Below are 17,499 nucleotides of genomic sequence, written 5' to 3'. Positions count from 1 at the left end.
TATTTTTCTTTGCAACTGTCACTTTGTTTTGGTTTTGAAAATGGTGAAAGAAATTGATTTCTTTGTTTTACGAATAAAAACGGTTATTACGCCACGCACGGATGAAACATTATGTGTTCACATTGGGGAGAAACAGAAAATTCCAACTCGACCGAATTTCACGACTTTCACGATTGTTGGAATTTGCTACTTTCTCCCCTTGGTAAATAAATAACCACAATAAATAGTCACAAGAGATGTCCTCCCGCAAGGAAATTTCGGGTCAAATTTTCATTGATTCTTAGTGTTTCTTGGCGAGCTTCCAAATGCTACTTCATATGGCCCCATAATTCATATTGAATTATTCAACTCGGTTTGTTTGGACTGAAAACACCCATTTTGTAAAATAGTATTTTACATGACTAGGGATAAAAGGATGAAAAGTAGAGTTTTCGTGTGAATTTTGTTGATCCGAGGCGAAGCCGATGTCAATAAACACACGAAAACGAGACTTTTCATTTTTATCCCGAGTTATGTAATGGATTTTACATGCTGAGGGCGTCGAGAGAAGTGCTTAAAACATGAAAAGTACGGTTTTCGACGCATGTAGCATGTAAAAACTAATGTTCACTTTGTGCAGAGTTCCCGTTCACAGTGTATGAAATCTCAATGCGTTTTTACTTCGTACTTCGTGGATGTGGAAATATCTCAAAAATTCGGTTTCCTTATTTCCAAATATATTTCGACCATCCAGTCATCCATTTCAGTGGTCGTACCAATATGTAAGACATCTGATATCGACGATGACGACCGGTAAAGAGCAATGAGTCTTGTAAAGCAAAAAGTATGTCAAAACAAATGAAGTAAAAGATTTTACGTGTTACGGCATGTTTCATTTTCATTTACATTGCCTAATCACGTAAAGCATTGTACTTACGAGGTTCCAAGTTGTTATTTGACAAGTGGGGAATACAGCCCTCCCCTTCGGGTCGGTCTGTAACACCCCACTAAATACACAACTTGGAACCTCGGAAGTAATATACTATTGCATTAAACTGATGAAAATTATTACATCAATAGAAGTAATGGATGTGATAAGAACGCTGTTGGTGGGCTTGTCTTCTGTGAAAGGGTTCACTCAGAAATAGGTCACAAAACAGATCGTCTTGTTACTATACAATCGTTGCAAGTTGAATAAGAAGACCCTAAGCCTAATCCATTTAAAAATAAACTTCAAATACAAATATCTAGGAAGTTAGCTGGCACTTCAAGCGTCAAATTTCGGTTGTAAATTAATATTACAACGTGGTTTAAACAGTCGATTATTATTTTATGTGAATGATAATTCTTTACATAATTTTCAAACATAAAATTTCCATGCAGACAAAACCGTTCATGGAAGAATATATTCGCAGACATTCTTTAATATTTCATCATCAGCAGCGCATATAGGTATGTGCATGTGCATATATATAACCAAAACTATCATTATACATCAGCACCGTATCATCATCGTGTATGAATTGATAATCACATTACTAAAACCACAATGCAAAAAAAGAAGAGATTTGTACAAGTTGTTGCTTATTTTTTTGTGTGTGATCAATTGAAAAGAGAAAGACTTTTTAAACACATAAGCATCCCACAAAATGTTCAGTTTAGGTGGGAACTTGGTTTTGAGTGGAACTTTTGAAAAATTAGCGATCGGACGGTGAATACATCAAGACAGGCGAAATAATTTTTAATGTGCGGTATACGTGATCGGTTGTGTTGCTTTTTTTTCTCTCTGTTGCAGACGCGAACGTAACGTGTATTATATGCGAATTGAATATTATTTATAATATGAATGCTTTTGGTGCAGAAGAAGTTTGTGAATAAAAAAAAATAATTTTAAAGTAAAAGAAAAGAATTTACTTTTGATAAACACGAAGGTGAGCGAATCGGTTTCTTTACGATAAGACACCGATACGACAGTGAAGGATACTAAAACTCAAAACGGATATAAAACGCATAAAAAACACAGAAGCTCAAAATGAAATTGTTTGTGTTTATATTGGGCATTTGCCAAATTTATAGTGTTTCATCACAAGGATTTATACCCCCATTCAGACCGGTAAGTAAAACCACTCAAGATTTGTATTTTATTAAAACTAAAATTCCAAACGAAATTCCTTTCTTCATAAGGGATCATTCATAAATTACATCGGTTTTTTTTCAGTGCTGTCAACAGATTTAAATCATTATTAAATCACTAAATATGCGTTCTCGAGAGTCTAGTGTTCTGTCCTCCGAATAGGTTTTTTTTGGTGGGTGGAACACATACTTGACTCACGAAAATGCATTTTTATCGAATGATTTAAATCTGATGGCAGCACTGAAAAAAACGGACGTCATTTATGAATGATCTCTAAATAACCATCGTCAATGCACTTATTGTACACGGTCATATAGCACTGCAAATGGCATATATTTTGTATATAAATTGTGTTGTTGTTGATGATGATTTACCACAGATTGTTTGCGCTATTCGTCGATGAAACTATGACCTTTTGAGAGCTTCATTTTCTCCATTCCGTAATATGAAAATATTTCACTTTCTTCGTAGAATGTTTAGTCGTTTTGTTTAACCTACTAAAAAGGCTTTTAAAAACGACTCTTTGGTTATTTCACTTATATTTTATATATGAATAAAATGCCGTTCAAATTATACTTATATGCACATTACATGTTGTGCTGTATGCCTTCGAACGTTTAACGAGTTTTCCATTTCACATTCGACTGTTAAATTTGGGTTTTATGAGTTCGTACTTTATGTGGCATATGAGAAGGTAGTAAAAATATTTGATTGAGCTAAAACAAAGCCACAGAAAATAATCGATTCGATGATGTACTGATTAGCAGCGTATCGATAAATGTTCATTTAATATAATGAAAAGCAAAAAAAAATCAAACTTCTTCTCTGAATAAAAATTCTTGCATTTTTTTCGGTTAATTAACGGTCAGTTTCTATTCACGTAACCTAGTAACAGAACTGGAGGCTAACATAAATATATGTTAACTAATCAGAGTACCAAACTAACGAGATAAATTAATGTTTCGAGTGTTTCGTCGAAGTCATAAATTTCATTCTTTTTCAATTTGTTTTTTCTTCGATATTCTAATTTTGTCATACATATTTTGTCGTATAACTATGTCTCACAACAGCCGCAGTGGAGCAACCAATTTAAGAAAAAAAAATATTTCGGATTATTAATCTCAATTTAGCACAAAATGCAAATTGTTTATTATGTTCGGTCAATAAACAAAATATTTTTGGTTAATACATCGTATAATCATTCCGTTCGATAAGCGGAAATTCAAAAATGTATTGAATTTCGTCTCGCTATGTCACCTATAATAATTTGTCGTGTGGGCTGAAGCGAATAAAAAATCAGTTAGATGTAATAGGGGACATTGCGAATTTCGAGGCATTCGGAACGGAAATCGATTTCAGAATATTTAATTTTTTATTTTAAGTGATCTCTAAAATATTTTGTTGAAGTATTAGATTCTCTCAAATAAAGTGGTCTTCTTGAACCAAATCTAGAACATACTTAAGCTACATGGCTTATTTTAGGGAATTCAGCTCAATAACATTCCAAAAATTCCTTAACACTATCAAAAAATCATTAATTCTAGTTTCTCTGATAAAATAACTGTCGAAAAAACATAAAAATAACTTTAAAAAAAGTCTATAAAAAGAACGGAAGTACTTCGATCTATTGTTCGGGCACTGTTATGGCGTGAGCAGTGACCAAAGATAATTTCGAAGTTTCAATTTTACGTCTTCTCTACATAGAAATAAGATAGCTATGACATCTCTGGTCATTCAACAGATTTGAAACTTTAAACGTGTCCTCACTCAATTTTATTTGCTTTGCATTTTTCGCAACAAAAACCAATTTCCAAACCAATAAAATATAATAATTGACTTCAATGATACGCAGTAACAAGAAATATATTAGATAACATACACAACACACAGCTCCGATTAATGGTTGTGCTCAGATCAGATTTGTACTTTGTTGATACAAATTGCAGCTGTATATCGAACTTGTTTCAATATTTAATAAATTCAGTCGAATAACATTGATTTGTGGTTGTGTCACTATCGATTAGGTTCATATTCCCACAACTGAAAATTGTTTCAACTTTGAAGTCAATCAGTTTCTCATTAATTAGTTGACTATTTTATAGCAACGAAAAAGCAGTGGCACACAACACTTTAAACGAAACCGGGTAATTCAACGTATCCATAAAGCGAAAGGAAATATCGGTTTTGCCATTCGCTTTTGCTGCCCATCAGGCAAGAAATTTTCTGTCGTTTTTTTCGTCTTCTCTCATTTCAAATGAAAATGAAATTTTGTATCTTTGATTTATGATCTGGCCGGAACATCTGTTGGTGCTTTATGTCCGAACGTTTACGATATAATTCTTTTGTTATGGGAAAAGAACCCATCCATTCGTTTTCAATTTTTATTTTTGCCAACAACAATTTTCTGTTTTTCCTTTCGTTGTGCTGGCAATTAATTAAATAATTTTTTTTTTGTATTTTTATTGAATATGCAATGTGTAAATTTCATAAATAATAAATTTTAAATCCGAGGAAATTTTCATAAAATTTCATTTTCTCACAATTTTTATTAATCATCAATCATTAATCAATTCAATGTTCAAAAAATCCAACAACAGCAACAACACACAGCATCTCTCTTTCCATACAGATATTGTCTGTGTTTTGAATATAAATCTATAATAATAATGATGATGTACCACTTCTTGTACATTGATGTTTCCATGTAAAACAACCTACCTAACCTACCCAATTATCATTTGTGGGACCTTTTGTACGCAATGAACATAAATATTATTGTTATGTTGGTTTGTTTTTTTGTCTTGCATAAAATTATTGCTGAAGATGAGGAAAAAATCCAAACATATCTGGCAGCAAGATGTTAATAGAACATTAAACTATTATCTCGTCACTGGTTCAGTAAGTGTACGTTCTTCATATTGTATTAAAAAGCAATTAAATCAGTAGAAAAAATCCATGGGTGCAGTGCCGTAGCTATCTAGTATGCCGTCTGTTCTTTCAGGTGGTTTTCACGGAAATTAGCGACAATATTTTCAAGAAAATCAGCGAGAATATTTTGACGAAAATTAACGAGAATATTTTGACAAAAATTAGCGACAACATCTTCACGAAAATTGGCGACAACATTTTAACGAAAATTAGCGAGAATATTTTGACAAAAATTTAAAAGAACATTTTGTTGTAACATTTGGTTTTTGAAAAGATTGTTTTCTAACGGGCTGCGTCTTGTGAGTAGTCTTTTTTCGCCTATTTTATTAAAAATAATTTTGACGAAAATTAATGAGAATATTTTGACGAAAATTAACGAAAGTATTTTCACGAAAATTAGCGAAAAAATGTTCACGAAAATTAGCGAAAGTATTTTCCAGAGAATTAGCGAGAATATATTGACGAAAATTGGCGACAACATTTTCCCTAATACCCTGATAGACAGTAATGAAGTAAGAGATTCTTTTTAAATCTGATAAAAATACTTATAACGACAAATTGAAACTTTTGTGATTGTTTTGGTGGTAGCTTTTCCAACTAAATTGTTTAATAAATTGAAGTCTAATGTTTAAATCGGTATAAAACTACCAGCATAAAATACCGCCGACAAAATGTCTTGAAAATAAAATCAACTCTAATGATACCCAATTAGCCAGCCTGACAAAAAACAAACAAATTATCCCAGTCTGACATCCCCTTCTCATCTACAGCTACGGCCCTGCGTTGTTATACCATCGACAAACCATATGAAACCAACAATTCCACAAAATATCATTACGGTGTATTGTGCACCGTAGAAATATATAAAAAAATGTAAAAAAAAATTACAACAACAAAAAACACACCTATCCGAATGAGAGATCAGTGTAAAAAAAATGCACAAGAGCAGAGACTTCCAACTTCCTTATTCGTGGGATCTTTTTTTTTCTTAATTTGTGTTCCGAAAAGAAAGTGAAGATACACTTCATCGAAATCGAAATATTTTTCGTGTTTTGTATGCTTGGCGTTGTATATATTATATGCAAAGATGATGTTAGTTTATTGATATTGTACGTATGTAATATCAGATTGAATGTGTAGTCTGTGTGTATATGGATGGATATGGAACTTGGTTGTGTATATATGCATTAAATATTAAAAGTTTTTATTTTTTTGGTTATTTATTACTTTAATGTAATTTAAGAGAAAGAAGATTCACCGCTATTGACCGCCGCGTGCAGGTTTCGAAGAATTTAATCGAACAGGTTTTTTTTGTTGGTTTTAATGTTCTTCGGTTCGTTTTTTTTTTCTTTAATGAATATTGACCATAGTTTAACCGTTTTTTTTTTTAAATATCTCTCGTATAATACACATGTTGTTAACTGTGGAAATATTGAAATAATTTGGCAAAACGATAAACGATTCATTATTAAACGGGTCAACATCTTTGATTTTTTGAATATGTGGGTCACAATGAAATTTCGTTTTCTTTCGCGGGGCCATTCGAAATCATGACATTGATATTATACGAGAGATGTTGCGAGGACCATTTGTAATTTTGGCCAGCATCGGACTGACTACCAAAAGGTGCATAGGGCGCTGAAGAAAGGCAAGAGGCGGAAGATTTAATCCAAAGAGGCGCCAATATAGAAACTTTAACTAAAAACGAAAGGCTTACCCGATCTGAACATATGGCTGCAAAGTAAAGTAGCTGTAAAAATGAACGACAACTATTTCATCAATAGGCAAAAAAGCCTACAAGATTTTGTATGAAAAGTCGTGTAGGGTATGTTGTCTGCAGATGTAATTTTACAGTACTTTGACAATTCAAATGGTCTTTAAACAAACCATTCGCTTCGATATGATTGACTTAGGCATAGGCATCCCACCTAATGGTAATAGTTAATAGTATTGCAGATAGTGCACACTCACCCTTTGCAATGGAACTACTTTATATTACAGTGTCCCACCCATATGAGTCAACTATTGCATATCAAATTTCGTGGTTTCTTTTCTTTTCTTCTTAATCATTCGGAACAATATGAGTGTGTATACACAAGAGATGACATATTAGACGGAGATATTTTTTTATTTTTCACCATTACCATAAATGGTGACTGTGAGTGACATTTCTTTACGCGTCGTCTTTTCAAGTCGTGTTGGTTGTTTTTTTTTCGCTGAATATTAAAATTCATTTATATTTTATCATATATAACCCAAATACTTTCGTTGAAAGTCTTCTTAATACCTTGCGCGATCGGCGATTATATCAATCGGCAAGTTTAGAGTGTTGATGAGTTAAAATATACAATTTCTGTCATCAATTCTACAACTGATGTGCCTATTCGCCGTTTTAAATTGCTTACGTATAATTTCTGCAATATAATTTCTGCTGCGGATAATTAAATGGTAGTTATCCTATATACGAATTATCCGTACGCTGTATGACTGTTGACGATGTGCGTGCTTGAATCTCATTAGCCAACTGGAGTTGATTGCATTTCATTTGAAGACTTTTAGGTTTTTATAAAAAGTCATGTGACAAAATTACAGTGTTGCTGGCTTTTACAATCATATCACGGTAAATCGTCAAACCTCTTAGGCCAATTGACAAATTACGCTTTTCCGACTAGACTGACGTGAAATTTGATGGTGGTTTAATTAGGGCCATGTTTTGCTATTTCTTAAATATTCGATAAAACACAGAGTATTCTTCGATGGTTTTGCCTGCGTTTACTAATAAAATATTCTATATAAATGCCTGGATTTAGGCTATTTGCACTACATTTTCAAATATAAATTAAAACTAAACGAATTCTGCGTTTTACATTTTTGATCTGTGCCGTACAGTTCACCACATTCGGTCACCAAATTTTTTAATGACAAAGCTACAAACGGATAATCATCTTTTATCGACAGCGACAGCAAAAAATTGACGATGAGCTCTGCTAAGAGTTCTCTCATAAATCACGACATAAAATTGAACTAACGAAATAGTAGTTTTTGTAGCAATAGCTAGGCGATACTCGAAACTGAGGTTTTATTTGGCGTACAGTCAACGTCACAGAAATTTAGGCATTAATTTGCTTCATCTGTTTTCCAGCTGGTCCACTCACACAAACAAAGGTGCTCATACATATTACGTGATTATTTTACCACCCATATACTTTTCACGTTTGTTTGTATAAGTCGACTGGGAGAGGGATTACGACATCAATTCTATTTTAGAATTTCTATGTCAAGTCTACCGATAGAGTACGATTCACTATTTTAGTACAATGCAACAAAGCCAAATTTTAAAAATAATTACTGTTCCAGAGTCTTGAGGTCTGCTAAACAATGTCATTTTATTTGACTAAAATCCGTTCAGTAAAAAATTAATGATTTTTCTGCTGACATTGGGTTTTGTTACAACGAAATCTTTCAGTGAAATAGTGGATTGTACTCTATCGGTAGAGTTGAGCTAGAATAGAGAAAAGAGAGAATTGATAGTAGTAATCATATTCAGCTAAAAATATAAAAAAAAATCGTTTAGCTGCAGTACTAGCGCGCTTAGTTCTATACAAATTCGTTATTTCCATCTATCTAGCCTTCGTAACATCTTAACCATTTATAGGTAGTACGGGAAAATGTGTCCAATGTGAACTAGAAAATAGCATAACCTACACATTTCTTGCAAGCGCACAACCGAAATCTAATTATTATTACCGGACTTCGATTATCAAATTCTATGGAGTAAGGGGCTTTCTCCTAAATTCTTTCCAGAATGCGTTTCCAAATTTAGCCAATTCTAAAACTCCATTTTTATTTAAGCTCATTTTTAGAGCTTTTATCTCGATAGTCCGAAATCAGCACATAAATTGTCTTCCAATTGTACTGAATGTCTGTACCAAAAAAACCAAACTTGTGATTGATAATTGTCCATTGTTAACCAATGTATGAATTACCTAATGAATGATCTATGGCAGAATAATAAAATGTACAATTTGTAACAATCATATTCAATTGATCGAATACAACACGTACAGTAATTCGATCGCACGTATAATTACAATTTGCAAAATTAGTGTGCTATTGACTCTATGGTGTTTTCAGCAACTATATATAATATTCATCAACCGGCAGGTAATTGTACGACCGACTCGTGCTAGTGATCAAATTGCGTTACGGCACACATTTTTATTGCCATATAAAATCCGTACGTGAATCAAAAACCAGCATAAATAATGAAGACCTTTTTATCGATGCTGATGCTTCGCTTTTTTTTCTTCTTCTGCTTCTCCGTAACAATCTTTTCGTTTTTAATAAATTTTTTTTCTCGCGTTTGGTACACTTCAAATGAAAGAGATGATGTACGACGAAAGTGTGTTTTTTGTGTGAATGGTGCGGTAGGAAATGTATGTTGTGTGATCACACAGCTGAATTGAAAATATTCCTTATGAAGAGGGTATAATTATTAAAATATTGAGACTATTGTGTGGTTAGGCACTTTTTTGTTGTTGTTTTGTTTAAAAATTTCACTTTCTATATAGGAATTAATGGAAGCCACATTGATTACGTCTATACAAAGCAATAAATGCTGGTAACAAACATTTGCATTCACAAATTAAGTGCCATTATTGGTATGTTTTCATTATTGGTAATATTATGCAAGTATAGTGCCGGTGATTGTTTCCAATTTTCGATTAATTGAATTTTTACGACTTATTGACAAAATAATAATTATTGGTTGGTTGACTGGCTCTTCCTTTAATTAACCACATCAAATATGGAAATTCACCTTTTTTATTTTCGCAAAGAAAGCTCCGTTTACTTTTCGAAATTTTTAGCCTGCTGATGGGCTAAAAATATTGCGTTCACTTGAGATAATACAAATCCTTGCGAATCACATAAGTTACGGGACCCATTTTGAGTGAAGCGTCATGTTTGTTCCTCATTGTACTTATCCTCAAGCATGAGTTAGAGTACTTAAACAGGACAGTGTATCAAAGAAATTTTGGAACAGTAAAAAATTGGTTTGACAAATTAGAAACACCTTTGCTTGAAGTACTTATGCTTATTCTGTTCACTTTTAACCTTATGAAGTAAGCATAGTTTCTCAAACTTATTTTACACCCTCATTCTATTTTTAAGAGAGTTTGTTTGCTAGAGAGAGTATTGACTTATGATTTTAATACCCGTGAATTTTCGCCAAGAGAATTGCACAAAAAAAATCGCCAAAGTGTGACGCCTTTACATTACATTTTGTAAATGGAGAAAGTACAAAGGATCGAGCGAAATGACCTTATGATAAGTTTAGTGGAAGGTTAAAATTGCTAGGATCGCACGAAGTGCCAGTAGTGACACAAAAATAGCATCATTGTGAGGGAAAAAAACGCTAAAATGAGAAGTATCGCCAAGATGTGCGGTTGTTTTCTGGCGTTTTTTAATTTATCTCCGTGATAATTCTCAGTTTCAAGATTCTTCTCATAACGATTTGACTTTGACGATATTTCACTAGAATATCAATACAGTTAGAGGAGTTTCTGAGATGCTACAACCTGTCACATACATCTGTTATCGATAAAGACGACAAAAACAATGACAAGCACTTGGTAATATGGTTCTTTACTCAACCGATTAAAAATACTTAGATCGATGGAAGTAATAGACCCGATAATAAAACTGGTCATATGTTTCCCGTCTGTAACAGGTTAAGTGTTGTACTAAATTAATGGGGTTTTTATCAGTAGCGGCCCAATTGATTCTATATTTTGTATAACAATTAATTTTCTTAATTTAGTATTTCGGAGTCAGTACAATAGGTCACAAAACCGTACTGTCTCGAAAGCAACATCAAATCGCATTTGAAAACACTTCACCGAAGTGAATAAACTTGCCCGGTTGTTGTTTAAGTGAAATTGCAAGTATAACATCAATTATACTTAACTCGAAAGACCATTTCCAAAATAAATGTTCAATTTTTAACGACCAAAGCTAAATGTCATTGCAATTATTTTTCGTCGTTTTTTTATTTATTTATTTTTCACTTTTTATACTTCTTTTCTTCTTCTCTTAAACCTCGACGTCGACATGGCATCGTCATGATTCACAAATAAAAATTATCGTTTTGTGTTGTTTTGTACACAAAGTTGACTTCCGAAATTCCCATAGCTTTTTGAAATTGAAATTAATCGACAATAGTATAATGCGATGAAGATTGTGCTTTTGATGCGGAATCTTCAGTTGTCTGAGAGGCTTAATATTTTTGTCGTTTGACAAATTGCCTTGCGGGATTGTTTTGAAAGAGAAATGACAATGAATTGAACTTTTATTTTTTATATACTTTGGTTTACACTGTCTTTACGTTCGTTCAGTGTTAATTGTTGGACTTTTTTTCGGGCGTTCAATTGTAGAAGATGTTACCATGACGAATGCTACAATTTGTAAGAGAAATTGAGATGCTGAATGGACGTAGAATCGACATTGTTAAACGAATATTTTGTCAAAATTTAACGGATATGAAACATCAAACGTTAAATTAGTTTTTTTCAGGCATCGATGAAAGTAATTAGTTGTAAGTTTTGAGTTTTAGATAGGTATGAGGAAAGGTAAATATAAATTAAAACCAAAAAGAATGACTGCTGGTTATAATCTACATTTTACATTTTTGATCTGTGCCGTACAGTTCATAACATTCGGTGACCAATTTTTTTGATTTAATGACAATGCTACTGCAATGGTGGAGATATTTTCACTTGTAGGAAGAGACTATTTATAACAATTAGAAACGGATAATAATCTGTTATCGACAGCAACGGCAAAAATAAACGATGAGCACAGCATGCAACGAAGTAGTAGATTTTGTATCAAAAGCTAGGGAACACAATTGCAAGAATTGCAAAATCGAATCTGAAATGGAGCTTTTATTCGACGTACAGTCAACTTCAGTGAAATTTAGTTATGCATTTGATTCAGCTGTTTGTCAGCTGGTTCTCTCATACAAACAAAACTGCTCATATGTATTTATTCTACCACACGCGTTTGACTATTTCACCTTTATATAGACATATAAACACTTTTGTTTGTATTAGTGCACCAGCTGAAAATCATGACTAAATTTTACTGACGTCGACTGTACATTTGCTTTGAAAAGTAATCCATACTAGTATGTCAATCATATGATATATTAGCTTGTTCTCTACTAGTTCCAACAACGACTCAGAATTGTGTTCCAAAAATTTTATATGGAAAAAATCCACTGAACCGTTCAGACTTCACAGCTAGCAAAATATCGATAGTTTAAAGTTTTATTCGCATAAGATAATGAAGTTTTTCATACAAATCATACAGCGAAGCATCAAAGTTATTAATCCCACTAGTTCGACGTGGAATACCCTCGTTATTGTGCTTACACAATATCTAGAAATGTGGGTGTATGTGGAATGAAAAACATAACTTGAAATTGTCCATTATTATAATTCTCACTCTGTAACTATTCATCGAGCATTTTTAACAGTTCTGACCAACAAATTGAATTATTTATCTTACGGTTTCGCTGTGAGATCGTATCAAGTTACAGAAAATGTTCAGTGAATGAAAAATTGTGAAATCCAAATGACTTGCCGGTGTAGTTCATTATTCTAATAAAGAAAAAAACCTTTTAATAAAATAAATATTATTATTATCATCATTGTGATACAATTGCGAAAAGTGTGTGTTGTGCATGCAGAGGTATAATTATTGTTGTACTGGATAAATTGACGATATTCCTTCAAAGTATGTTAGATTAATGGGAAGCCACTTATATATGAATTTTTTATTTACACAGCACAAAGACTCGGAGTGTCTGTAATACATTTTTAATTTCATTTCATATATTATTATTAAGAGACTTTAAATAATTCATTTCTTTCGGTTTCTTCTCTTTTAATTCAGTTAGTGATTTTTCTATGGAAATGAAGATATTTAGCTAGACGATATCTTTTTACCTACGGTGTACTGTCATTTAAATAAATTATTTAATTATAGTGGATGTTTGTTGGTATAGTGAAATGAATGCATGAAGAAAAAAAAATTCTCACTTTTGATTCGCATTGACATTCATTTCATTTTTGCATATATTTGCGGTCAATAAGTTCCGACTGAACTGACACGAAACTTATGGCAAAAAAAAATACTCCCCCGGAAATGTGTCATTACTACATTGGTTTGAAATTCATTTACTCAAAAACGTGAGGTAAAGTTAACTTTAATTCACGGCGGCGAAACTTTACCTCAAGTTTTTGAGTCAAATACCTTACTTCACAATGGAACAAATTGTGGAAATGGCACTTCTTGTATGTTTACCGACCTCGGCTACGTCTCGATCAGTAAATTTCACACAAGAACTAGTCAAAAATTCAATTTCCAAGCAAGCACTCATTGTATTTTTCAAGCTGAAGCGTCGTGATCTATCGAAGACTTTCGGAATAATCTCATACCACAGCTCTGCTACTAGCATGAACATAAGAACTATTTGGATGCTAATGCTATGTAATAGGCGTTGCATTTCTTTCGTAACGACAGGAGTCATGATTTGTTAATGTGAATAAAAACGCACAACACATGCAATCGTACACGCATAGATCTTTGAAATTTGGAGGATATTTTGACGTTGATAGAATAAATGCAGTGCTATGCTCATCCGCATCATTCATAAATAACGGAAGGCTTGTTCAGTTCTGTCAACAACATAAAGTCTTAAATAACTAGCGAAATGCGCTCCCATCGAAGTTTGGACTATATTTTACCCCCTAAATGGTAGGTATAAGAAAATTTAAACTTTGCAGACCGCGTAATTCTTGAGTTATTTAAGATTTAATTTTGATGACAGCACTGAAAAAACGTTACGTAATGAAATAATGACATATAGCCCATACATTTTGTGTCAAAATTTAATTTCACCAGCTGGTTGTATACTTGACTATACTTAGCGTATTTTTGTGCATTTTTCGATAACATATACATACAAAGTATGTTTAACTGAATAGCACCATCGACATACAGTGTGTGATTCAACCAACCAAAATTTCACTGAGAGAAATTATGCTTAAAGGCTGGGCACTTCGTCAATTAATTTTCTCACAAAAATCTGTGATAACTTATCAATTAAACACGCATTGCGTAACATATTAACCATAAATATCGTTTCACTTTCTTCATGCTTCTTTTTTCGTGCAACGTGAAATATAAAAAAAATAGTTTGAAAAAAGGTGGTTTTCATTTCATTAATACATTTTTTGTACGCACGGCAGAGTGTGCATGAATAAAATGATTGTAAACAGAAAAAAAAAATGAATTCATCTTCAAGCCTAACTTAACTAATTCAATTTATTCAATGCTCATGAACGTATACCATTACCTATAGACGAAACCAGCGAAATAGAGATCAACATTCTTGTTAATTGTTCACTTGCTGGTCTTTTACCCAAAAACTCAACAAAACCAAAAAGCCACTTTATCATCGTCAAGAAAAGTAATTTTTTACTGGTGCAAAGAACGTTCGTTTTAAACTTGCGCATATATGGGAGAAAGTGCCACACCAAATTTTTTTGATGATGGGTACACCTTACGGCGTCATACTAAACTATAATCTTTTTTGCATAGCGCAAAAAACCATGAAAAAGGTCATTAGTTAACGTTGGTCTTGATATCTCCAACTTTTGTTAAATAATAAAATATTGCGGGATACCGTTGTAGGTTGTGAGTGATATTATAAATTTGCGATCTTTTGCCCATATGTGCTTCGGAAACGTTTTGTTTTGTACCCGGGGTCTAGTTAATTAAGAAACTCATTTTTCATAAATACAACTATATACGTGATGCTTTCAATGCATTATATTTCTATGTTCGTTTAAGCTCACCATCGTTTTCATCTAAAGATTTATGAACGGATCGTTAAAATTAGAGCGTAAAAATAGCTAAAGATATCTTGTTGTTGGTATGATGGTTACAACTTGATGTGTAATTTCAATCCATTATGTATGAGAAAGAGTTCATAAATTTTATTGTTGGTATATCACATATCGGTACCGAATGAATTGTATGGACGATGAGTGGTCATTCAAGAATTTTTAATAAATGTGTTCGTTAATTGGACAATTTATGCCTCAATTAAACGAAAAGAAAAATGTGTAAACTGTCTGTTTATGTTACGTTCACTGTTATTTATGTGAAGATGATTTTTGAGTGAAATAAAATCTCTCTCAATTTTCAATGTATCGGACAATAATCGTCGATCCCATCAATACGAACTTTAATTGACGTTTTCATTTTACACGTGCGCTGTTGGTAAAATTGTTATTGTCATATCAACATAACGGTTTAATGGGTTTAATGCAGAGACTATTTTAAGAAAAATATTTTCAAAAAATTTCTTGCATTTTTGCCACATTTTCTTAGATTTTCTGGGAAAATTCGGGAAAGTTCAAGAAAATTTATTATTATATTTTCTCAAAAATAGTGTCTGGTTCAATGAGTTAGTTAGGCAGACTGCAATTCCAACAATTTGATTGGTATTTCATGATATCGCTTCTCTGTCAGAACATAATTCATAAAAAATCTAAATGTCACTCAAAACCTCACCTAAAAATGAAGTCGTCAATCTGATATTTTTCTTTGTTTTTCTTTCGGTGACGGTCTGGTACAATGCGGAATACTCCCAACAGCACTGTTACATCAAGGTTACAAATGTAAAGACGAAAAATTGCTTGCCAAGAATCGACTTATTTATTTAAAACAATACTAAATAACAGACAGCTGCTTTTTAGTTGTGCATTTTCTTAACATCAATAATTTAGCACGCTTAAGCAAGTAATGCCACGATCTCTCAACATTTTTACAAGCGAAGAATGATTGACCATTGTTTAACCGAAACGGATAAAAACAAAAGGTGCAGACCACAAAGAAAAATGCATTGCGAAAAATATGAGAAGCACGTTTTTCGCTTTAGAAAATAATAAAAAAAATAAAATAAAATTGAAAATCCAACCTCTTCAATTATCTCATGAATTGCAAATAAAAATGAAATGAATCAAATAAATAAAATGTCGGAATGGAATGGATTAACATTAATATTCCATTAACATGATAGTACTACGGGGACAAAAAACATCGTTAGTCTAGATAAAACTGCATTTTTCTTATAATTCGCTAATATCACACGAACTATTTCCGTACTTGACTATTCGAATATAAGTGATGGACTCTGGCCAATGATGATGTATGTATAGTACTAATGAAGAATCTATTACTTCATTAGTACAACTGACACTTTCGAGCGTAAATACTTAGATCACAAGAAGTAATGAAAATTGTTTCTGTCACTGTTTCGAACTGTGAGATATTTAATGTGATGAACATCTTACGGTGCTTTGCATTTAATAATTCTCTTCAGGCTATGGCGACATGACAAAAACGAAGAGATGACCAACCTCTATATGCAGTACGTCATACCTTTTTGTATGTACTGTACTGTACAAGTCTAGTAAATCGTAAATGAAATGAAATGAAATAGTAAATTTTCATATCATTTCATCACCCGATTTTATGACACATACGAGTCTAGTAGTGAAGCGACGACTACGCTATTATAACAGATTCATCAAATGAACTAAAGATTTTTTGCAGACTCTCATAGACTAACCCTTAGACCACCTGGCCGTCAAAGTCAATGATATTTTTTTGATTTATCATTAAAAATGATAAAACAAAATAAATCCCACAGAAATCGGGATACTTGTAATTATATTCGTTAATCATACCACTGCGCCACGATTTTCCTACAGCACGTATTAACTGTGACATTAACAATTTCCATGACGCCCCACATCCAATCTTATTTTCCCATGAAACACAAAATCGCATTCAATTAATTTGTTAATGGGACACAACGAACCGCATACATTTTTCCGTCCGTTTATTTCTTAGCTAATAGGCAGCTACTTAATACCGGTTAAAGTTGTAAACAAAATACCATTCTCTAATATGACTCGACTATCGCATCCAACATTTGCCATGTACCAATTACCAACTAAAGGCTGGTCAGGTCATATGTATTGTGCATTGTTTTAAATGACTACATACATGATTCGAACGCCACACATTCAGTTTACTACTTTATTTCCAATTGCAAACCACATTGCACACACGTTTTATATAACGCACTATTTTCAGTATATTGTTCGAAAAATATACTCGCTGGCACAGCTGACGGTACATTGCATGCATTCACTCTTTAAGTGAATTTGAAAAAAAAAAAATAAAAAAAAAAATTCATCAATTTTCATAACATTTTGTGGTTTTTTATGTCAGGCTAACTAAAAACAACATTGATCTATGCTAAAAGTGAAAGGTAAAGATATTAAATGCAAACTATCCACATCCAGTATAGTTGAACC

The 17,499-nt window shown here is 32.6% G+C and overlaps 1 protein-coding gene across 1 annotated transcript in view; it reads left to right on the top strand.

Annotated features, from left to right (window-relative positions):
• Positions 1–1,636: 1,636 nt before the first annotated feature.
• LOC119081939 (protein split ends) overlaps positions 1,637–17,499 on the top strand; it is a 32,702-nt gene continuing 16,839 nt past the window's right edge. Inside the window, exon 1 of the mRNA XM_037191200.1 lies at positions 1,637–2,092. Coding sequence (XP_037047095.1) covers positions 2,012–2,092 — 81 coding nt within the window. The 5' untranslated portion in view covers positions 1,637–2,011. The remainder of the gene's footprint in view (positions 2,093–17,499) is intronic.

The sequence above is a fragment of the Bradysia coprophila genome, unplaced genomic scaffold, assembly GCF_014529535.1.
Source record: "Bradysia coprophila strain Holo2 unplaced genomic scaffold, BU_Bcop_v1 contig_373, whole genome shotgun sequence".
Lineage (NCBI taxonomy): Eukaryota > Metazoa > Arthropoda > Insecta > Diptera > Sciaridae > Bradysia > Bradysia coprophila.
This window is presented reverse-complemented; position numbering and strand designations above follow the sequence as displayed.